Source organism: Pongo pygmaeus, chromosome 11, assembly GCF_028885625.2.
Source record: "Pongo pygmaeus isolate AG05252 chromosome 11, NHGRI_mPonPyg2-v2.0_pri, whole genome shotgun sequence".
Taxonomy (NCBI): Eukaryota; Metazoa; Chordata; class Mammalia; order Primates; family Hominidae; genus Pongo; species Pongo pygmaeus.
The window spans coordinates 20,500,913-20,526,096 of NC_072384.2; the positions used below are offsets into that span (position 1 = coordinate 20,500,913).

The 25,184-nt window shown below is 41.5% G+C and overlaps 1 protein-coding gene across 1 annotated transcript in view; it reads right to left on the reverse strand.

The window, feature by feature from the left end:
* CNTNAP5 (contactin associated protein family member 5) overlaps positions 1-25,184 on the reverse strand; it is an 874,937-nt gene that overhangs the window by 383,329 nt on the left and 466,424 nt on the right. Inside the window, exons 9-10 of the mRNA XM_054478744.1 lie at positions 11,079-11,228; positions 8,066-8,237 (exon numbers count right to left, since the gene is read on the reverse strand). Coding sequence (XP_054334719.1) covers positions 8,066-8,237; positions 11,079-11,228 — 322 coding nt within the window. The remainder of the gene's footprint in view (positions 1-8,065; positions 8,238-11,078; positions 11,229-25,184) is intronic.

Genomic DNA, 25,184 nt, shown 5'->3' on the forward strand with positions numbered 1-25,184 from the left:
ACAGGCGTGAGCCACCACACCTGGCTTTCTTAAATGAATGTGTGTGGGAGACAACACAGTGGTGATGGAGGGAGAAGCTACATTTCATGACTTATTTGCCACAAGAAATGTAATGCAGTGCTCTACATGTGATCTCCTCTTTGGAAAAAGTAAATGGTTTAATTTTAGAAAGGATTACAGCAAAAAGTCTCCATAGGATGCAAAAGCAAAGACCACAGGAAACAGCACCCTGCTTCCATATCTGGCTTTGCCACCCTCTGTGTGGCCTCCGTTTCCTCCCGTGCACAACCATAGCTGGGGGATCTCCTCGGATCTTCCACAGTAGCATCACTGTATGAGGAAATGATGAAGGAATGGGCCAGGTGACCATCCAAGTCCCTGGTGGGCACCAGAAGGCCATATGAAATCAGTGTCTGTCTAATCATTTTTTTATATGTATAGATTATGAGGTTCAATTGTAATTTTGCTACATGCATAGATTGCTTAGTGGTCAAGTTAAGTCTTTCAGGATATCCATCACCAGAACAATGTACATTGAACCTGTCAGAGGCTTTTGAACCAGAGCAACTGTCTTGAATAGGAGCTGGGTAAAATAAGGCTGAGACATATTGAACTGCATTCCCAAGAGATTAGGCATTCTTAGTCACAGGATGAGACAGGAAGTCAACAGGACTGGTGTCACAAGATACAAGTCATAAAGACCCTGCTGATAAAACAGGATCCAGTAAAGAAGCCTGCTAAAACCCACCAAGTCAAGATGAAAGTGATCTGTGCTCGTCCTCATTGCTCACTACACTTTGTGTGTGTGTGTGTGTGTGTTTCAGTAGAGACGGGTTTTCACCATGTTGGCCAGGATGGTCTCGATCTCCTGACCTCGTGATCCACCCTCCTCAGCCTCCCAAAGTGCTGGGATTACAGGTGTGAGCCACCACACCTGGCCTTCTTAAATGAATGTGTGTGGGAGAAAATACAGTGGTGATGGAGTTTACATGGCAGTTTATAAATGCCATGGCAATGTCTGGAAGTTACCTTATATGGTCTAAAAAGGACAAGAACCCTCAGTTCTTGGAATTGTCTGTCCCTTTCTCAAAAAACTCATGAATAATCTACCTCTTGTTTAGCATATAATCAAAAAATAACTATGAGTGTACTCAGTAAAGCGGCCCATGCCACTGCTCTGCCTATGGAGTAGCCATTCTTCTGTTCCTTTACTATCTTAATAAACTTGCTTTCACTTTACTCCATGGAGTCACTCCAAATTTTTCATTGTGCGAGATCCAAGAACTCTCTCTGGAGGTTTGGATCGGGACCCCTATCCAATAACAAACCCATTAAGTAATTTCTCATTATCCACCCCACTCCAACTCCCTCACTTTTCCATTGCCTATCATTCCACACTCTCTAAGTCCATGTGTCCACGTTATTTAGCTCCCACTTATAAGTGAAAACATACAATATTTGTCTTCTTGAATCTGACTTGTTTCACTTAAATACCATCCATGTTGCTGCAAAACAGTGTCCATCAATCTTTATAAAGTTTTTTAAGCAAGACTGGGGAGAGGTGGAGTCACTCCTATATAGGCACCACCACCACCTGCAGGCTGTGAAGTGTTTTAGAAGGAAAGATCAAGCTGTGACGTTCAGGGGTACCTCACAACAAACAGTTATGCTTGTCAGCAGCTGTAGCTGTTCTAGAACTACACTTTCCTCCAGCCAAAATACTTCTCACTGAGGTGTGTCAGAGGTTCTGATCATTTTCCTTGTTATTCACGAAGGTTTTGTTCGTAGTGGGAAGCAGGGGAGGAGCTGAGAGAGGAAGATCAGGAAAGCTCAGAGGCGGAAGAAACTCAGTGGCCTCCTGCAGCATCCCTTGGGCTGATTTCAACACCACTTTGGAGAAAGAGGCTTTGGGACTTTGAGGGAGCTGAAAAACTTTTCAGAGAGACTCTGGCAGGAGAGTAGCTGCTTGAGGCCCTAGGTGGGACAGGAACCATCCCTCTCCTCCACACCTACATCAGCTTTGCAGATTCCACACAATTCCACATCCTCCAGGAGCAGAAGCTTTACAGCATGGTTCTCAAAGTATGGCCACCAGGCCAGCCCAGTAGCAGCAGCATCACCCAGGAATTTCTTAGAAATGCAAATTTCCAGGCTCCACCCCCAGTAATTTGTGTTTTAACAAGCACTTCCGGTGATTCTGATGTTAAAATGCTCCAATTTGCCTATAAGATTTAAAGAGACCCTCACTCTCAGGTTTCTGCAAATGCAGGATCCACACACGCATGACCCTAGAAGTAGGGGTCTCCTTAAATACTCTCTAGGCTCATTCTAGTCCTGATCTTGAGACTAATGCTTTAGGAAAATCTGAAGACCACAACCTTAGCACCCAAATTAATGAGTGCTTTCCTAATGGGCCATGGCTGGGGGCCTTGAGGGGCAGGTCCTCTGAAAAAGTGGGACCAAAGTCCAAGGGGAGTCACAAAGCAGACTGATTTGGGAGGGGGGACGCATGTGAAATATTCACATGGGAATCACCCCAGAAACTACTGAGGATCACTTGAAACAGTGGGGGTTGGGGAAAGGGTGGAGGGCACTTAAGCCTCTTCTCTCCCCATGGAAACTAGAGAAGTGGCAAATCTTTGGCTAGAGGAATTAACATAGTGAACGCTTACTAAGCATCTATCGCATTCCAGTCATGCAATTGAACACCTGACTTCTCGCACTCTTTTATTTTTCTCGCACTCTCTCATTTAACTCTTAGCACAAAGGTAGGTTTTGTGATCCTGGTTTTGCAAAAGGGAAAACATGGACAAAAGTTTAAATAATATGTGTCACATCTCAGACTGTGGGCGGGGTGGATTTAAATGTGTCCTGCTGCTTCTCAAAGCTGCTGCCACCTGCACCGGGATTCTGGATTTTTCCCAGGTATGGCCTCTGCTTCTCCCCACCTCAGACACCTTCCTCATCAGCATCCCTGTTTTTCCCTCCTGGTTTGGCTTCACACCTTGGAGGCTGTCTCCTGTTGATACTCTTGGACAGCATTTGCTAATCTGTCTCTCCTGTCATGGATCTTGAACCTCACAGGACTGGACATGGCTCCTGGAATTGACTGGGAATCATCTACATGGATGTGGGGCAGAGACTCTTTGAACCCGGCTCACCTTACTCCACTCAGACCCTGCTAGACATTGCATGCCACTCTGAATGTCCCCTCCTAGATGGAATTGCATTAGGCACATAAATGTTACAAAGAATCTGACATATTGCATATTCTTAAAAATTCAATCTGGTTGAGCATGAGAAAAGAGAACAACATTTATGTGAGGAATGCAAGTCCTTTTACTTATCAGGCCAATAAAACATTAAAATGACACCCCAGTCATACTCTACACCCCCACTTTGAGCTGTGTACTCATCTCTTGGAACTGCTTGTTATTAACTTAATAATGCTGCACTGGACACCCTATAACCCACACCCTACAGCTTAACAATATATAGCCAATCACTAATCAAATCTGTAAACTGTAAACCATTGAGAATTCCTGGCAGAACTTTATAACAGTTCACTCCTTGTCCTCACATTTGCCTTTAGAAACCCAGTTGCAAGGGCTGCTAATCCGAGTGTCTATTCAGGGCAAATTGAATCTGTGCTCCTGGATTGCCTCAAGCAAGCTCGGCCCAAATGAACTCTGTACTTATATTAATTTTGCATCAGCTTTTTCCTTTTAGGTCGACAATCGGAAAATGGGGTTACACATTTAAAGTCACAGACACAGAGTGACTGCCTTTTCCGGATCAGTGCCTCTTTGCTAGATAGTACCAAGGAGAGAATACTCACAGTGTTTGACTCTTGATCATAACTTCAGCCCTGTGGGACCTTGAGAACACTGACATACTTCTCCAGGTCTTAGCTTTCCCCTTTTAGAAAGTGGGGATATTAGTGCCTCTGGACTCCCTGGGCTTCTAGAGCCTTTACAGCATCATATCCTACTCAGGCATAGATGTAAGTCAGTCTCACTCTCTCACTCAATGCCTACCTATGAGTCAGAACTACAGAGGGTGTATCAACAGCTGTTCACTGAACAAAGCCTTACTGAAAGTGACTTTTCTCTGTGATAGCTTAGACCAGGGGTCCTCAAACCCTGGGCCACAAACCAGAACCAGTACTGGTCCGTGTTTTCTTAAGAACTGGGACCAACAGCAGGAGGTGAGTGTCAGGTGAGCAAGCAAAGCTTCATCTGTAATTACAGACACTCCTCGTCACTCACATTACTGCCTAAGGTCCTCCTCTTACCAGATCAACTTCAGCATTAGATTCTTACAGGCATATAAACCCTATTGTGAACTGTGCATGTGAGGGATCTAGGTTGCACACACCTTATGAGAATCTAATGCCTGATGATCTGTCACTGTCTTCAGTCACCCTCAGATGAGACCATCTAGTTGCAGGAAAACAAGCTCAGGGCTCCCACTGACTTTGCATTATGGTGAATTGCATAATTATTATATATTACAATGTAATAATAATAGAAATCAAGTGCACAATAAATGTGTGCTTGAATGATCCTAAAACCATCCCCCCAAGCCCCCAGTCCCTGAATGCCAAAAAGGTTGGGGACCGCTGGCTTAGACTATTGTGTTTTGCCTGCTTCAAGTCAAAAAGGCTGGAAAGGTGGTTATTACGAAGGGCAGGGGCTTAGGGTGTAGAGATTATGAGGCTGGTGGTTTGGCCTGCAGAAGAAGGGCAGCAGCTGCACACCGTGTCCTAGAGGTTGAGAAGGACCGTGAACAGGGCACAGTGTGTGTCAGGAATACCTTATTCTAATTCCTACTGCTTCCTTCTCCCATCCTGCCCATGGACTGCCAGGCACTGGAGCTGCCCAGCACCAACACCTTCCTGCTTCCAGAGCTGTGTGCAAGGCCAGTTCTTCCAACTCCTTTCCTCCCAGGAGCCAGAAGATTTGGTAATTTGCCCATCCCTGAGATGCACATTGGTTAAAGTTTCTTAATTCCTGAGAAGAGACCCTTTTAGCTTTTGCTCAGGATGAAGTATCAAAGGTGGTTTGTAAATAGTGCAAACTGGGCCACAGATGTCAGGGTCTTAGGCACCACCTCAAAAGGAAGTTGCTTAAAGGACCTCCACCGGAGGGAGCTCTTGAGATTTTGGAACATTTGTGCCTCAGGTAGGAATGCTACTTTATTATTTGTTTATGTATTTATTTATTTTTAGACAAAGTCTTGCTCTGTCGCCCAGGCTGGAGTATAGTGGCGCCATCTTGGCTCATTGCAACCTCCATCTCCTGGGTTCAAGGGATTCTCCTGTCTCAGCCTCCCAAGTAGCTGAGATTACAAACATGTGTCACCACGCCTGGCTAGTTTTTGTATTTTTAGTAGAGACAGGGTTTTACCATATTGGCCAGGCTGATCTCGAACTTCTGACTTCAGTTAATCCACCTTCCTTGGCCTCCCAAAGTACTGGAATTACAGATGTGAGCCACCGTGCCCGGCCAGAATGCTACTTTAGATGTCTTATATCTGATTTTCCCACGTGACTAGCACTAAGACCCTTTAAGTATGTAAGATGCCCAGTTGGGGCCAGCAAAAAAGAAAAGCTGGCAGGGCGGGATCCCACTTCACTTTGAGAGAGAAAAAGAAGGGGTAGGACAACCACAAAGAGGCAGATGGAGGCCTGGGTCTCTACGGCCTGTAATAAGGGACTGGGAAGGGGTCTCAGAGTAAGAAGAGATTCTCAGACTGTCCTCTGTGGGTTTTCCAGACAGCAGTCCAGGTAAGGAGAACCACTGCCAGCCTATTCCCCTCCTTTCTCCCAACAAGTAGCAAGCTCCTTGAAGGCAAATAGTTTGCAATTAACCTGAAATCCAGTTCACGTTGATTAACACATTAAAAATGAAACACCAAATTCAGAAAACACCTGCCCTTCTAACTCTTGCCCCTCTTCAGATAACATTAATTATGAGTTTAAGAAAGAGTGACTCAAACACAGTCCCTTGCCCCAGCTTTCCCTTCTGTTAGACACAGTGCCTGGTAAATAAAGAAAAACTTACCATTTACCCACGAAACTAAACACAATCCCTTATTATACAATTAATGAAAGCACAATTGTATGTAATACAATTATACGAGACTACAATTACACAAAACTAATGATGCAGTGTATATGGCAATGACTTTGATGCAATCGAAAATAATGAGAGCTTGCTTGATTAAAAATTAAGGTAGCATAAGAGACCCCTGTTGATAAATGCTCCCTGTATTGATCAACACTTTGGAAGAGGCTGCACTGGCTGATGAAGTAGGATGCTTCTCCCTCACCATTACTAAAGACTATTGGTCTGGCCAATAGTTGCCAACCATCGCCTGAGATAACTTTTATTCTCTGAGCTCTAAACTAGCACATTTTAATGAAGCACATATTTTATTACCTCTTTTTCAGCTGGTCAAATAGAAAAAAAAACGAAGCAGAAGAGCCAGAAAATCTGCATGATTTGCTGATGATCCCATGTATAGTGATATTAATGGAGAAATGTGTGTAAAGTTTCACCAAGTTATGCAGCTCATTTCAGCATTAGCAGAGACTATGCACTGCATGGCCGATTTCTGTGCCCCTCAGTAGAGGCACCTGCTAATACTCATTATTCCTCTCCTGAACTGGGGCAGTCACCTGCCTAGTTGTGGGCCAGCTCTCTTCCAATCCCCCTTTCTCACTTCTTCATGAGTACTCTTTCTACTAGGAAAAGCTAGCCACCTTCCTCCGTGGTTCTCACCAAGAGCATGAAACCAAATCCCACTGGTACACAAAGTTCTTCATGGCTGATCCTGCCCCACATCTCTGGACATATTCACACCAGGTGCACCATCCACAGTGGCCTACCATCCCTACTGAGCTATATATTATTGAATCTAAGACACCATTAATTTTAAGATATACCATTATTTTATATGCCACTATGAAAAATAGATATTGCCAATTCAACTATTAGAGATTTCAAGTGCCAAAAAAGTATTTTGAATTGATGAAATACTTGCAATCCATGCTTTCTCCTGCTTCTACGCCAATCTCCCTTCCCCTCTCAACCTTGGCCTAGCCTGCCAGTGTCTTCTCCTTCAAGATTCAACTCAGCATCACCTTCTGAAACCTTCTTCGACTCATTCTCAGGGTCAGACTAAGTTGCTACTGCCATGTGTCTGACAAATAAGGGTGCATTTCTTTGTCATTTATCTAACTTTATTGTAACTTTATTGCTAATGTATTCCCTGATGAAACATACGCAGAGACCCTGTATCATCAACACATAGGCAAGCACTGAACAGATGTTATTCACCCATTCTATAAATGATATTTTGACAAGGGTGAGCAGAACTGGAAGAATGAAGGAGGTAGGCTCTGGAGAGGAAAGAAGAAGAACATGGTAAACCTTGATGCAAATTCAGAATCCGTCATCTTTGGTTTTCTGCAGTGTGTCTTTGCATTTAGAAACTTCTAATATAAGAAGAGCCAGATCCCAGGGGCAATGGAGAGATAAAGTGAGTTTTTCTGATCTCTGGGACAGAGAAGCCGTGGTAGGGGCAGTAGGAGCAAAAACCAGCCAAACCCAGGAGTAGTTGTGTGTTATTGGGCATTTCGGGAACCTCTGTTGCAGACTTCCCAGATGGTCGGATGCTCATCTGCCTGTGTTAGAAAGGACACCCACAGCAGTGAAAAATGAAATGGTTTAGGAGAGAAGTAATTCCTTCCTCCTTTTTGCTTTAACTTCAAAGTAATCAAATGTTGTTTATGCATAAAATTTTAATCCTTTCACAAATTTGTATTTTGATTTAATTTGCATATCCCATTTACTGCAAGTCAACATGAAGAGAGACTCAACTAATTTAAACCATTTTTCTCTGGGCCTGAAATCCTTTCAGAAATATTTTCCATTAGGCAACTCAATTATGTCTAATGTGGCTAATGTCGGTGGATTAGAATTTTCCTTAAAGAAACTCATATTTAGAACAGTGAGAATGGGAAGGGGTGGGAGAACAGAGGAGAAGAGACAATAATTACCTGTCTTTGATGCTACACAGATCAATGTGTAAATCACTAAAATTCCCCAGGGAACCTTGCTGAACTGAAATGAGGTCCTTGGGCTGGTTATCAATAAAGATGAGCCTCATGCAGCCTTGGAAAGCCTTAATGGGATTTAAACATTGGGAATCGGTGAGATTGTCGGGGCACCCTGTGGGACAGAGAAAAAAGATGAAGAAGAATGCTGAAATGATCCGTCATTGCTTTGGCGACCTATTGATGGAAGACCTTGAGGTCTAATTATTTTGGTGCTTTCTCATTCACAGCAGTGCACGCCCTTTTCATTGTAAATCCTAGCATTCTCAGGGAGGGGACAGAATTGGTACAAAATAGGGCATACTCCATCACTGTAGAGAAAACAAAAAGCGTGGCAAAGGGAATGCCAATACTGTAACATGTGTCTCCTTCTTACCTTTTTTTTCCATTGCTAAACTATTTGCTATTATTTTATATGGCATCCTTCACTCATCCCAAGGAAGAAACATATTATAGCTACTTTAGAATTTTGGTTCTGTCTTGAAACACATATCTAAATGCACAATTCAATTCTGAATTACACTTTCAAAGGAAATTATGCTTTGAGTAAGGTTGGCAGCAGAGTAATTGTCTGGTTAATTGTTAGCATTAACAGGCTTAGTTCCTGAGAAAGGTACACACAGGAGTGTAACTGGAATTTTGACGTGATGTGCAAAGCAAAATCAGACGTTTTGCTGGTTTTAGAAGCAACTAAGGGTTTAAATGCATGTCATTTTAGGGCTGTAATAGTATATGGGAAATGTTAGTGCTATACCTTTTTAAAGGGTGTTCTTAAAAAAAAATTACACTGATTTAGTGTAGCTTGCAACCAGAGCGTATCTACTTCTCATTAAGATGGGTATAGAGCCTTGCAGGTATACGATTGCTGGTGCTCCTTACGAACTCCATCCCAATGGCTTTAATAGGTTCAGAGCATATGGGAATGCAAGCTTGAAACCATGGTAATAACCCATAAATAACTGGGAATTATTTCAGCCGTCTCTAATAGACAGTCACTGCTGGGCTGAAGCCCAGCAGCTGGTTAACAGCTCACAGGCACACTATAAAATGAAGAAAGATGCTACAACTTCTAATTGAAGCTGTAAAGGGAATTTATGTAAGTTGACTATTATTACTGAAACTCATTTTTCACCTTCCTTAAGTTTACAGTCTACGCGTGGGGAGTTTGTTTAAACACTGTTCAAATCACTGATAAATCTTCACCTTCTAAACCCAGGGTCCCTTAAAACTTGCCTCTGAGAACGCTTCTTCAACTGAGGGAGGAGAGCCATTTTGTCTCTGAGGCATGTCGGATGCTTATTGTATCAGGATTATTTACAAACATTTCCCTCGAGAATAAATTCAAGATAGCGTTTTTCCCTCTGATGCTGAAATATTGCATAAGATGCAAAATTATTCGGTCTGTGAGGTTATCTTTGTGGACCCCAACACCTTTGTTCTATGATCATTATAATACATTTGTTCCAATCTCTGTTTTCACTGGTGGGCTGTGGGAACACAGATCTGGAATTGAATTCATCAGCTCTATGGCCTTGCACAAATTCTTTCATCTCAGCAAACACCAGTCTTATTATCTATTAAGTGGGGATATTACCTACTGCACAAGGTTTCTGCATGAATTAAATGAGGTTAAGTCATAAAAACTTTTGCAGAGACTGGACGTGTATTCCCTCCCTAAAGGAATTTGTTATCCACGCACAGGTGGAGGAGATTTGAGGTAAAGGTCACAGGCCCTTCCTCACCCTAAAACCAAGCCACAAAGATATTGCTTTCCTCCTAGGAGACCTCGATATGTACACTGCACCTGTGCAAAATCCCTTTTGCATTTTAAAACTTTAACCACATTCCATTGGTATGAGAGAAGTGATCTGTAAATTCTATTTAAGAGACTAGGCATAATTTTATACAATACTTCTCTTCAATTTACTAATAGGAAAAAAATAAGGAAACTGTAGACCAGACCCTGACTTATATCTATAGGAGCTGGAGCCAGTTTCCCCATCCCCTGCCATGTGGTACACTCTGTGCTGTATGCTTACACCTTGGTCGTACTTAACTTTTCCAGAAATTCTGGAGGTGAGCTTATTTCCCCATGTTTCAGATTAGGAAGTTTAGGGACTATAAGTATCTTTCTCAAGGTCAGACAGCTATTGAGGTTAAATCCTTTTCAGAGACTGTTTCTATAATACAAACAACTGACTATGAAATTAGATATTAATTTTTAATGAAAAATACTTTTGAAAGACTAAATACATATATATAGATATGCATTTATAAAAAATCAGTAGATGCCTAATTATATGTTTTTCTTCACCATCAGCTTGCCCTTGTGTTTTTGTCATTGGAAAGGTTCCCGGATTCACTTAACATTAGAGAAGGCAGAATGTGAACAATCTGAACAGGCTTCTACACGTGGAGTTACAAGTTCATGGGCCTCCTAATTCCTCCTCATTCCTGACTTTCTGTGGGCATGGCCTCTAGGGATGTGGGGAAGGAGGGGACAAGGAGACTAAGGGAGGAAAGTGGCAGAGGAGGGGCCTAAGTGCTGAGCATGCTGATTGTGTCTTTCCACCTGAATTTTGCCTCTTGCAGGTACTGCTGACTCTTGATACACTTTCTCCAAGTTTTCAGCTGAGTTTCTCCTTTCTCATGTGATCACAGGGCTTGGCATGACTACAAAAGTCTCCCTTGGATGTGTTATATAACACCAGCTCTTGTAGCTAAAGTTCTTTTCTTCCTCAGCACTGACCTAGATAATTTATATTTGCACACAGCTGTGAGAGATTTTGCTTCTCACTATTTTGAGATTGAGGGTGTGTGTGTGTGTGCATGTGTGTGTGTTTGTGTGTTGGGAGAATTGTCTAATTGACCAAGCCAGAACCATCATAGTGAAATAATTGCCCACTTCATTTTCCCTCCCTTCTTAATTTTCCCTCTTAAAGACTGGAGAATTTACCTCCAAAATAGTAGCTATTTCCAGAATAAATCTGCACCCAAGTGCTGTCTGGAGCCGGGGGTGCTGCTTCATTATCCAGAGTGAGTGTGATGCGGTTCCTCCTGGCGTTGATGCTAACCGAGTGCCACAAGCCATCATTCAAGTTGCTGCCTGCAAGAGAAACAAGGGAGTAAGCATAGAGATGATGGGTCCAGAAGGCTTGGAGAGAGGGGGCTCATTTCACAGCCTGCTGCCGTCCATGCCATTCTCAGAGCAAACCCACTCCTCACTCGGCTGGATACAAGCTCTTGGAGGGTTCATAAAAAGCATTGTTCTTCCTCTTTTTACCACTTCATTCTAATCTCTTTTTTAAAAAGATGGCTGAACTACTTCTGATATGTTTTGTTTAAAAACAAAAGGAAAAATACAAAATGTTGTACATACCACACCAAAGTTATGTCACATATTCTGATCTATTGTTGTATAAATGCAGAGGAAAAATAAAAAACAGAAAAATAAACGAACTCAAAATATTACCAGCAATTTTAACTGAGTGGTAGAGTTATGGGCAATTTTAGTTTTCTCATACTTTCCTACAAACAATTTTAGGAAAAAGTAAGCTATTTTTAAAGTAGATGAGGAAAGCTGGATTCCAATGATGTGCCAGGCAGAGGCAGCCTCCTGTTGGAGAGAGGTAACATATAACCCAATTGCAGCCTTTACTAATTAGGTAACATTGTCTAAGTTACTGACTTTCATTAAGCTCTGATTTTATCATCTGTAAATATTATAATTCCTACTCCTTATTATCGTTAAAGGGATCAAATGAAATGAGGCACGACAGCCTCTAAAGGCACTGGGAGAAAGGTGGGTGCTTTTGTAAAGTTCTTTTCTCTCCTATTCCATTGCTCCAGCTGTCTTTGGTGTACACTGTGCTGCTGACCTACCTTACTGAGAAAACTGTATTGGGAACTAGTCATGAGGTTTCAACTATTTCCTTTAAAGAGTTTATCATCTATTAAGACTCTGTCCTGTTGGTGTAAAGCGCTTGCTGAAGAAAATAAAGTCATATTAACTGACTGGTCACAAAGACTTTCTGTGGCAAGAGCACGCAGCCACACAATTCTAAATTGTAAATAGTCATTTATTGTGCCCTGTTACATGTTGAGTTGTCTTTCCTCTCATTGTATCAGTTTCCTCACTTGCAAAGAGGACAATGATTGTACTTAACAGGCCATTGTGAGAATTATACCAGTTAGTCCAGCAGTGTATGCAGAATAGTTCATTTCAATCATATGTGGGTAGTCATATTGGCTTAAAAAATGAACAGAGCTGCAAATACGAAACGGTCTTTGGCATCAGAGGGTATGGATATTAACATCACATGACCTCTACCCCAGGGTAGTCCATTGTTAAAAGGCAGAGACATATGCAAGGAGGATTAAAATAACGTCTTTTGAGTTCAGGCTAGTGGGGTAGACAGAGAAGTAAGCAAACAACACCACCTCTTGCAATTCTGGGTGGAACAGCAATACGTGAGCAGAGAAGAAAGAAAGCCTAACTAACTCCATGTGAGGATCCCAAGAATGTTTCACAGAGGTAGGTGACAGTTAAGGGGAGTTGTGGAAAATGAGAAAGAGTTTGTAATTCTTGGAGCAAGGGTTCCAGGAGACAGAGAGCCTGTATAAAGACACAAAGGTCTGGACGGAGACACGGGAGATGACAATGTGAAGGCAGCTGGAAAGAGGATCCAATCACCCAGAGGTCTCACATGCCAGGCTCAGGAGGACTTTAAACAATATCCTTTGACAAATGATTCTGAAGAGCACTTTTCCCAAACCAATTCCATCAGCGTCTCTGGGCATGGGCGCTAGGCATCTGCATTTTTTAAAAAGCTCCTTGGGTGGTTCTAATGTGCAGTCAAAGATGAAAAGTACAGCTTTAGAACATGGAAGTCCATGAGGGCTCTCTAGGATGGTAATATCAGGGTGTGAGGTGTTTATTCAAAGAATCAGCCAGCACAAGAGCCAATGATAGCAGCTGGAAGGGGTCAAGGCTGGAGGCAGAACTCCCAGGTCCTACTGCTTGCAGAGTCCCCGGGAGGCAGAATGAGAGGATCTCACCTAAAGTAGCAGCAGTGAAAATGCAAAGTAAGTGATGGATTCAGAGCTATTTCTGCAGGTAAAATAGACCTGCCTTGGTAGAGCCTACCAGAGCAGTCCCAGAGCAGCCAGCTGGGAAGAAAACACTGAGGATCACCACAGAGGTGTGCCAGACCCTCAGAGTGGCAAGTGAGGAACCAGTGCCCCTGAGCTCCCAGATGGCTGGAGAGGCTGCCCTGGGAGAAAGAAGCACCAGGCTCGGAGCCCAGCTGTATTTGCACCTGGGCAGCTGGGACCCATCTGCTCAGAGCATTCCAGATGTAGGACACCTGATGTGTTTTTGGCCAGATCTCTCAAGCCAGATCAGTGCAACCCTGAACATCTGCTTGGGGTGAAGAAGAGAACCCAGAGGCTTCTCAGCCTAGTGGCCCCACTTCCTCCCAAAGGCAGTTGTCCTCAGACAAGACCAGGGTTTAGGTCCTGGACACAGGGATTCTGCTAATGAGACAGAGAATCTGTTAGGTGTTTCTTGGTGAACATTTGACTTCTTTAAGGGGTATTTGGGGAGCACAGTCAATTGTAAGTCCTTTTTAAAAACTTGCATTTGCATATTCATTTGAATACATCTGCATAACGTATGGGACTGCACTTGCAGGTAAACTCTAGACTGGAAGGGAGTTAATAACTAGTTCAGAATAAAAGTTCTAAATACTCCCTAAAAGCCAAGCACCCTGCTAGGCATCAGGGATACAGTAGAGAAGAATGTATTTATAGAGGCCACAGTGAGTGTCCCCTCGAATTAGGTATCTATCATGTATTCATGTTACAGATGGCACTGGCCTGAGAGGAGAGGTCTGCTCAATGGGAGTCTGTAGGATCATTTGTTCTGATTGTGGGTCCTGTCCTCTCCCCACATCGCCATCCATGTCTCCCTTTCAAGTTTTCACATAATGAGGGTTTACTTGGTTGGTTGTTTCTTTTTTTCTTTTTCTTTTTTGGTCTGCCTTTTCTTTAATTTGGTCTGTTCCTACATGTTCCCCAATCCCTGCAGCAGGAGCCTGGGTGAAAAGTTTAGCTCTGTGGAGGAAAATTATTAGAACAGTAGTTCTCAATGCAGGTATTGCCTGGGGAGCTTTTGAAAACACAGAACCTCGGGCTCACTCCAGGTTAATTAAGTCAGATTCCTGGGGATTATCCCAGGACTTGGAAGGTTCAAAGGTCCCTTGGGATTCTGTTGTGCAGCCACGGTCAGGAGCCACGTCATTGGAAATGTCAGAAGAGAAAGGAAAGAAGCTGGGAAATTGGGACTCGCCCAAGAGAGCTGCCCAGGCATGGGTTCCAAGGCAAGTGAAGTGGTACATCCCCAGCTAAAAATCTCCACTTTCACCTGGTCCTCGTTTTCACTTCATTCTGTTAACAGATCCAAAATAACATCCCTAGAGACTCTCTGAGGTTTTGTTATTAAAAATACTCTCTTAAAGGTAAAAGTGGAAATGCTATTAATTATTCACAAATTAGGGAGAAGTCACCTCATCAGACTGCTTTTTCCCCAAACCTCCTTGAGATACATAGCTTTGAAAGAATAGACATGTCCAATGAGGAGAACAGGAAAGCAACACCTTTTAGGCCAAGAATGTCTTGATAGGGGAAAAAATTAGTTTAGGAGAGAAGAATAGGAAATTGAGGGCCAATATAGGGCACTAAGCACCCCCATGATATAGGGACTGAGGCCTAAAAGATGAGATTTGGGTTCTAGAAACAAATGAGGACAAACATACAATTTCTGAACTTTAAAGACATGTTGGGTATTATTTGCCATCTCCCAGACTAATAAAGGATAAAAATTGATTATGCTCAATCTCAATGAGAATAGAGAGAAACAGTCAATTTTATACGTTGTTTGTGGCAGCCTAAATTTGCACATTCTTTCTGGAAGCCAATACACCAGTAAGTATCAAAAATCCCAAGAATGTCATACCTCATTTCCTGTGAATTTTATTCTGAAGAATTATTTCTAAAATAGTAACAGAGCTGTAGCCAAGATTTATGGCAAAGATAGTTCAGGACACCATTATTTACAATAGCAAAAATTCACTGCTACCCATATTTCCAATAGTAGCAGGCGAGCTAAAGCAAATATGGTTTATTCCTAATATGGTATATAATATAGTCATTAAACATCATAATGTCCAAGAATGCTACTGATATCTTGATAAGGGAAAAGCTCTAAATAAATAGTACGTGCTGCATGATTCCCATCTTGTTAAAAACTAACACCAAGAAAAACACTGCAATAATGTAGAATGACAGAATCACAGATTCTTTTCTTTTATTCTATACTGGAATTTTCAATGTTTTTTAATGTACATTTTTTTATAATCTTAAAAAAAACCTGACCAACTGTTTAAGCTGAAATAAAAGACAGAAAACTTTTTTGTCTTTTTCACTTTTGTTCTCATGGCTTCTCTCAGGTGCTGGAATTCAGCCTAGGGCAACAGTATAAAGGGTTCCTTATAGAGAGAGAGTTAAATAGGCTGCCCTGTGCTTTCCTAGGAATCAAATAAAGACTTGGAAGATTTTCTCCATAGAGAAAAAAAGAATGACAATTTTCATCCTTCCAACTGAACTTGCAAATGAACCTTTGAAATACCTCAATTGTAAAAATAGCTAATAATACATCACACTACCAGTAACAAATGCCTACAATGTGCCAGGCACTTTAAATAATATAATTCCTAATTCTTACAATAGTCCTGGAAGTCAAGTTGATTGCCCTCACGTAATAGATGTAACAGAGAAAAGTGGAGAGGCTGCCCAGGGCCCCAGGGCTACTCAGGGGCAGAGCCAGTGTTCAAAGTGAAGTGTGGGTACTGGAGCTGAGCTTCTTTTGCTCATCATGCTGGCAACTCCAGCCAGCCCTGCCCTGCTCCTGCCATCTCTTTGATGACCAAAAAGCTCTGAAAAGTTTTATGTTCTGCTACTGAATTCTACTTTGCTTTTATTTTTATTATTTTTTTGGTAACAGATTTATTGAGATAAAATTCACATACCATATATGTCATCAAAATGTGAAACCCAATGGTTTTTAATAGATTCAGAGTTATACAATCACTACAATCAAGTTTTAAGACATGTCATCATCCCCTAAATATACTCTGTAACCTTGATACACTGTCACCCAATCCCCTTATCCCTGCACCTCCAGCCCTGGCCAACCACCACTAACCTACCTTTGCGCTTCTATGGATTTGCCTATTCTGGGCACTTTACATAAATAAAATCATACATTATGCTCTATTTTCTGACTGGCATTTTTTCCTTAGCATAATGTTTTTAAGATTCATCCATGTAGCATGAATCAGTACTTTTTTTTTTTTTTTTTTTTTGAGACAGAGTCTCACTTTGCGGCCCAGGCTGGAGTACAGCAGCATGATCTCGGCTCACTGCAATCTCCGCCTCCTGGGTTCAAGGGATTCTCCTGGCTCAGCCTCCTGAGTAGCTGGGATTACAGGCACCCGCCACCACGCCTAGGTAATTTTTTTGTATTTTTAGTAGAGATGGGGTTTCATCATGTTGGCCAGGCTGGTCTTGAACTCCTGACCTCAAGTGATCCACCCTCCTCAGCCTCCCAAAATGATAGGATTACAGGCATGAGCCACCGCACCTGGTCAATTAAGTATGTTTTTATGGTTGATGGATATGTGAATTGTTTCCACTTGGGGCATCATTAAGAATAATGCTGCTATGAACATTTGTGTACACATTTCTGTATGAACATGTTTTCAATACTCTTAGGTGTGCATATAGAATTGGAATTGCTCAGTCATAGCGCAATTCCATATTTAACCCTTTGAGGAACTTCCAGAATTGTTCCAAAGTGTCTATACTACTTTACATTCCCACCAGATGACATCGCTTTTAACAATACCAACTTCAAACTTTAGTTCTGTTCTTTTGTGAATCACTCAGCTTCTGAAAAGAATTAAATGAAAATTCAACTTTTGTTTCTCAGGATGTCTAATTATGTCAGAAATTAGAATTCTAGTCAATTGTTATTACTTTGATATATCTTTCTAGATAAAACAAAAAATAGTTACAGAACATCTAATATGTCTTTTAAAATGCTTTTGATCTCCACAGCCCTTTATAGCTCACTCTTGATGAAACTGAGACTCAGAACAGTTAAGAGATATTCTAAGGTCCTAAATTTGTTTTGCAAGAGTAGGGTTTGGGGTTAATGTGGGGTTCCTCAACACTGGCCCTGGGTATTCTGGACTGGCTTATTATTTGTTAGAAGTAGGTATCTTGTGGTATACCTCCTGTGTCAGATGTGCAGCAGCACCCCTGCTCACTAGATGGTAATAACAATCCCCCATCACCATCACAACCCTCCATCTTCACACCACAACCTTCCATTAAACATCATCACCCTCCATCACCAACACCACAACCCCTCTTCACAAATACCACAACCCTCCATCACCAACACTACAACCCTCCACCATCAACACCATTAGGAACAATCATCAAAACCACAATACTCCATCACCAACACCACAACCCCCCATAAGCAACAACACAACCTTCCATCACTAACACCACAACCCTCCATCACCAACACCACAACCCCCATCACCACCACAACCCTCCATCACCAACACCACAACCCTCCATCACCAACACTACAACCCTCCATCACCAACACCACAACCCTCCACCACCAACACCACAAAGAATGATCATCAAAACCACAACTCTCCATTACCAACACCACAACCTCCCATGAGCAACAACACAACTTTCCATTACCAACACCACAAGCTTCCATCACCAACATCACAACCTTCCATCACCAATACCACAACCCCTCTTTACCAACACCATAATCCTCCATCACCAACACTATAACCCTCCATCATCAACACCACAACCCTCCATCACCACCACAACCCTCCATCACCAACACCACAAACTCATCACCACCACAACACCTCATCACCAACATTACAATCTCCCATCACCAATACCACAACCTCCATCACCAACACCACAACCCTCCACCACCAACACCACAACACTCCATCACCAATACTACAATGCTCCATCACCAACACCACAACACTCCATCACCAATACCACAACCTTCCATCATCAATGCCACAACCTTCCATTAGCAACAGCACAAACCCATCACCAACACCACAAATCCCCATCACCAACAGCATATTTTTTCACCATGTGGGGGACGGGTGGGCTAAAAGGTGAGTCTCATGGGAATGAAAATCTTCCCTTAGCTCAGAGCCATTGAGTTAAAGAAATAATTTTGAGGTTGAAGAGCCTTGACACACTCTTGTACTCTGGCTCTCAACTGTACTTCTCTCTCTCTTTCTTTCTAACCCCACCAATTCCTCCATAAAATTTCTAACAGATCTTTGCACTTCAATTGTCACCATATTTTAACACCTTTTTTAATGTTTTGAAGACAAAATGAAAAGCAAGATCATAATCATTGTTGCAAGGTGTCAATGAACCTTTGTAACCAAGTGGCTGTTCAGGGCCCTTAAGTGTCAGCCGTGACTACCCTAGTTCATTACAGCCACACACAAGAGCAAAAAAATAGCCCAAGCCAGATCATAGTCCCCAAAGACTGTTTCCAACCCTGGAGATAACTTGTTACAGATTTCCTTGATGGCTTTATTCACCTGTTATTCCTTGCTCAAGTGCATGCCACTTAACAATTTCCGGAAATTTAGGCAGATTTCTTAATATCTCTAAACCTATTTCATCATCTGTAAAACAGAAACAAAATTGATTGGCTTGACTTGAAAGTTTCTAGGCTTTATCTTCCCCAGAAAACTCAATTCAACAGTCTTTCTATGTCCTCTCATACGTGCTCTTATTTAACAATTTGAAGGTAGCTGTCAACTTTTGTTGACTATCTCACAGTCAACTTTTGTGAGAATAAAGTGGGTAATATATGAATAATTGAATAAGGAAGTCTGAAAATGTCAGTTACATAGTAGAAGAGTATATTACCATTACTAGTACCATTATGCTACAATTTAGAGCCTGAGTTATGTTTTCCTGGCACACTGTTTATCCATCAGCTATCAAATTCTATTAACTTTTCCCTACATATGGTAGATTGAATTCACATATGCCTTCAAATTCCCTCTCTTACTTTTGTTCTACTCCTTATCCCTGAAGCTGAGAATTTCTCTAGTGGTCCCCCTCTTTTCCCAGCCTCCTGTCTCTTTCTGGTAGAGGACACCTTGCTAGATCCAACTACCTAAAGAGCAAGGTTATCATCGACCTCGCAGCAAATACCCCTCCACTGGGTCATGGAGCCCAGAGAATGAAAATCACACTGCTTAGTTGGACAATCTACTCTTTCTCTAACAAAGTCTCCCTCTGTCTTTTCACGCTATTTTTCCAAAATCCTTACAAGAATTCCCTGCTCCAGCTGGACCATGTGTTCATTATGCTCCAAGTAAATATACTTAGTGAATTGGGGCTTCCACACCCAGCCTCTGCTCCACCTATATGCTACTCTTACCATTTCCTGCTATCAAAATCCATCCCCCAATCTTCCAAGGCCAAGTTTTTGTGTCAGCAAATTCTTTCCTAAACCGTACAGACAGAGAACATATGTTTTATTACTTTCTATCACAGCCAGCTAGCACAGTGCAGGGCATAAAAAACATGATGAATGATTGATTGATTGAATAAATTAGTAAGTTAATAAATCAGGAAATGAATGAAGCAGTTTTCCTTGACTAAACTAGACTAGACTAGAAAGGAATTTCTCTTTCTAAATTCCTATAGCATCCATTGTCTGATCTATTTATTTAGTTCATAACATTTACTGCCTTGTGGTATTAATTAACAATCCGTCCATGTAAGTCTCCTCTTCCCAGTGGGATGACAGGTACCTGGGGGTCAGAGTCTGAGTCTTGTTTTGGGACATCCCCCGCCCTGCCCCAGTATCAGCAGGGCATCATTCTGCCCTCTCCAAAGGCTCATTGATGGATTGAGCATCAGACCAACTGAATCTCCATGGCCAAGTGTCAGCAGCAAGCCCTCCCATTAGCATTAGCCATAAATCACGGGTTAAACCTTTCCTAGTCATTAATGCCTGGCTCATATTTCAAGATAACCTGGATCCTGAAAAGCCTTGATCAGTGCATAAAAGGAAAACATCTGGCTTTGCCATCTGCTAGGGTCTGTTAGGAAGTGACAATACATTTGTGGTTGATGATGCAGGTGTGGTTTCCTTAGTAGACTTGAATGCTGACATCAAACATACACATGCTAACCATTAAGCTAAACTCAAGAGAGTTATTTCCCTATTTTCTCCAAGATACAGCACAAACTCTGGGGTCCCTGACCAAAACTCTGCTTCATCTTTTGCCCTCCGGGCCCCAGGCATCTAAGCTTCCATAGTCGTACACCTCTGGTTCTCGTTCTATTTCTCTTCTCTTATTAGAGCATCCTTTCCTTCCCTCCTTATTTGGCCAAATTCTATTTATTCTTAAGAACCAAGCTGTGATATCCCCACCTCTAGAAAGTCTTCCCTTTCTCACCTATCCAGTTGCCTCTTCCCTGTGCTTCCCCAGTGTCCCAGGCACGTGTTCTATTATTCATTAATGCCTCTTTAGTGTCTCTTCCAACCATGCCTATGAGCTCCTGGAGGGCAGGGCCTCCCTCCCAGGTTCAACCACAGTACCCAGTGCAGAGTAGATACTCCAAAAGTTTCCTAAAGCCAATGGGAGGAACGTAAGTTATATGAGAAAATTGTCAAAGTAAAAAATATAAAAGAAAAGGGGAAACGATAGCAGGTTTGACAAGAAGATTAATCTGCTATGACAAAAAAAAAATCCATCTCCTGCAGTTCTTCTTTTGAGTGAGAGATAGAGAAAAAACAGTGAGTTAAGAAATACAATGTTTCGGTTGTCATTATCCAAAACTTAAAAAGCTGAAGATGCCCAAGAAATCACTACTTTGGTAAACATTTCCAACCTTTGCTTGGTATCTTAAAGTTCAGGTAATTGCATTTCTCAGTTTTCCATAACACGAAATGCTTCATCATGTTACTATCTTCTGAAATTCGAACCCTGTGCTTGTTGTGACATCATGTTACTGTCTTCTGAAACTCAAACCAGACAGCTTGTTGTGACAGTCACAGCCCTGTGGCTATCCACATTTTTGCCCTTGCTAATAGGATTTTCTCATTAACACTATCTTAGCTCAAATACCGAGGCATTAATGACAACTTAATTGAAGCAGAGGATGAAGCTTGCGGCCTCGTCATGTTTACTTGATGTGCAGGTGGTGGCTAGCTACAAATGGCTTCTATGAGAAAGGGCAATATTTGGGGATCAGCTTTGTTAACTGCAGGGCTATAGCCTATAACCACCTGGCTGCCAGCATTCCACAGAATGAGCACTTCCGTCCTGCACGATGCAGCTCTCCAGGCCATCTCCCTACCTCTGGGAGCTCCCCTGCCCTTTATCTAATTAGTACTCCCCCTGAGTATAACTCATTCCTGGGTTTGACACATTATGCGGCATATAATTGTTGTAACAGGACTGTTTATTAAAAATCACTACTGACTCTTCTTTCCCTGTTAAAATTCTATCTTTCAGAAATGTTTTAGAGGTCAACTCCGCTAGTTTATTCATGCGTGTGGCAAATAGTTATGGAAGACGTGTGGTAAGCAAGGTGTTGGACCAAGGCTTGGGCAAATAATGTACTTGTTTCCATGGTTGTTTACATTTTAATGATGAGAAAGGCATTGGTCAACAATTAAATAGACATATTAATATACATTGCATGAGCTGAATCATGTCCCTGCAAAATGCATATGTTGAAGTCCCAACACCTAATTACCTAAAAACACAACTGTATTTGGAGACAGGATCTTTAAAAAGGTAATTATGGTAAAATAAGTTTCCATATGTTTGGTGTCCTTATGAGCAGAAGCTATTTGAACACAGACATGTGCAGAGAAAAGACCACGTGAAGACAGAAAAATGACAACCATCTGCAAGCAAAGAGAGAAGCTCTCAGAAGAAATCAATCCTGCCAACATCTGGATCCTGGATTTGTAGCCTCCAAAACTGAGAAAATATATTTCTGTTGTTTAAGACACTCAGACTGTGATATTTTCTTACAGCAGCCTGAGCAGATGAATACATACATATACATACTTAGTGACAAACGTTACAAAGAAGAAAACCAAAGAAACAAGGCCCCTGGCCTGCCTTGAAAAGGCTTCTTGAGAAAATATCAATTGAGATTAAATTCTGAAAGCTAAGAGGGTCGTGTTGACCACAGCTACAGGATGACATATTTTATTTAATGTAAATATAGCCAATGCTCAATAATCATCAGAAAAAACATTTATTATGGCTGTTGATCTGAGAATCTCATCATATTTTCAACTAGAGAAAGAACAAGCCAGTCACAGAAGTCTACTGGCTATAGAAAATTAACTGATAGAAAGGATGGCTTAAATGTTTTTTACATTTTTGTTTGTTTGTTTTGGAACACCTTATCTCTAACTAATACTGTTCAAGGAATTATCAAAAGAGTGAAACATTAACAGGTGGTTGAGGAAATATGGTAAACACTATTGCTTGCTCCTAGGAATTAAATGGGATGCGCTGAGATGGCATCTCCAATAAGCCATTTGCCTTGACTATAGACACTTTTTCATGGTATTTTCTTGGTTTCTGGCTCTTTGCTGGCCATGTTGCCTTTTGTTCAGAGATTTTGTCTGTCCCAGGTGATCAGCTTTCACCTTTTGCCTTTTCAGCTAGCAATGAGCAAGTGGTGCCAGCTGCCAGGGTCAGATCTCTTAGTTTGGATTCTCCCCCCAGCCCTTCTGGATTTCATTTTATTGTGCCAAAACCATGTCTTTAAAATGTAGACTCACTCTTTAATCCTGAAAATCCCAGTCTAAGTTTGATGCCTCTGGTGACATCAAGGCGGTACACTGTGCATCTAGGAAGCTCTGGGGAGAAGATGCTTTAATGGAATCCAAAGTGGGCTCTCTGTCTGCCTCACTGCTGCTTGCTTTGCCTTCTGAAGAGATGTTCACATATACCAACCGTTAGCTATAAGAAAGCCGGTCCCACAGCCAAAGACTCTGGCAGTGTCTCTGCCTGGATTTCTCTCTGCAGGAAATAGCTTCAGTACCTACAACTAATATTGTTCCTCTACTAACATAGTTTGAAGACCTAATATATTTTGTTAAGCCTCCTACCAACATAGGTGCAAGCATACACACACACACACACACACACACACACTAGTCTACTATGATTTCAGGAAGGTTGCAAAAAAAAAAAAAAACCTATTCAGGTTTGGATATATGTCTCCTAATTCTCTAAAGGTTGTGAAGAGTCATCGCATAACCTTTTTAAGACCATGTGAGCAACTCATCCACAAAATCCATGGTATCAAATAGGCTAAGTTTACTTTTCTGACTGCACAAAGTGCACCAGAGTTTTGGGAGTTGGGAAGCATAACCTCTGGCAAGGGGCTTGGCCCTGGGTACTCCCCATCATTCAGGACCACTTATGCCAGTTTCAAAAGAAGAGCCTTGGGTTGATGATTTCTTTGAAGATAATAAGGGGTGGGTTGGCCTATTGTTTTCTCTCAAGAAATCATGAATAGTGCTGGAGGGAGCATCCATGATTCTAGACTGATTCTCTCCTTCAGCAAACGAGGACAGTGAGGCTGACGGAACAAGACTTACTCATGTCCTACATCTGATTAGAGCACAGGTAGGCTGGAGCACAACCACTGTAGCATGAGTTCAAGCTCTTCGCCCAGACTGTCTGACATTTTGAGAAGTACTACAAAAAACAAAAACAAACAAACAAACAAAAACGTAAGCTAAAACTCCATGCCTGTTTCTTTCGATTCTCTTTGCCTTGTATTTTCCCATCAGAAAAATAAAAATAACATTGAAATGTCAGATCTCTTTCAAATAATTAGAGTGGTGCCAGTTTTCTCTTAAGATTGCTTACCATTTCACACGACATTCAAAACAGTCTGCCCTATTCCTCCTAAGAAAACAAACCAGGTGGTCTCCTTTACCTTTATAAAATGTCCTGTTTTCTTAGCAATTCAGGTTGTTTTGAAAAATACTAAAATCCATTCTATGCATCTCCATAAAAGCCTTTAAAATGGCAGCCACATCCTTCATTAAAAAATAGAACATGACATCTATTGCTCAATGAAAGGGTGTGGAGTTTGAGAGAGCCTCATGACCACATGACCATGTGAGAAGTCCCCATGGCACTTGGTACCTTATGAAAAGTAAGGAAGAACTGGGAGCTTAAAATATATAAATTAGGTTATCCAGGTAGTTGCTCATTCATTGGAGAATTGCCTAAATGGATTTTCTGGTAAGGTTCACAGTCCAGCAAGACTCCTAGAAGGTGTTCTCTGCTCTAGTGAAGCTCATGGCTTTCCACATGGATCAGATCTTTCAGTTTGAATTCTGAGAGATCTAATCTTGTTTCATGGGGCACGGGGAAAATTAGAATGGGAAAGCCTGCACAAAGCAGGGCAATGTCCTTAGAAGTAGACAGGCCCTTACTGAAGTAGACCTCATGTCACTTGGCAGCCTTCATCCTTAGATGATAATCCTTTTAAGGAATCAGTGCTGAGCACCCAAAAAAAAAAGTCTGAAGAAAGTATGACCTATTTTCTCAATGAATGTTGGTGTGTGTGTGTTGATATATGGATATATATACATTATATATATATATAAAATATATATACATTATATATATATAAAATATATATACATTATATATATATAAAATATATATACATTATATATATATAAAATATATATACATATATATAATTTACTTTTTTGTTTGTTTTTTTTATGGAATCTTGCTCTGTCACCTAGGCTGGAGTGCAGTGGCCAATGAATATTTGTGTGTGTGTGTGTGTGTTGACATATGGATATATATATATATTATATATATATATTTAAAATTTA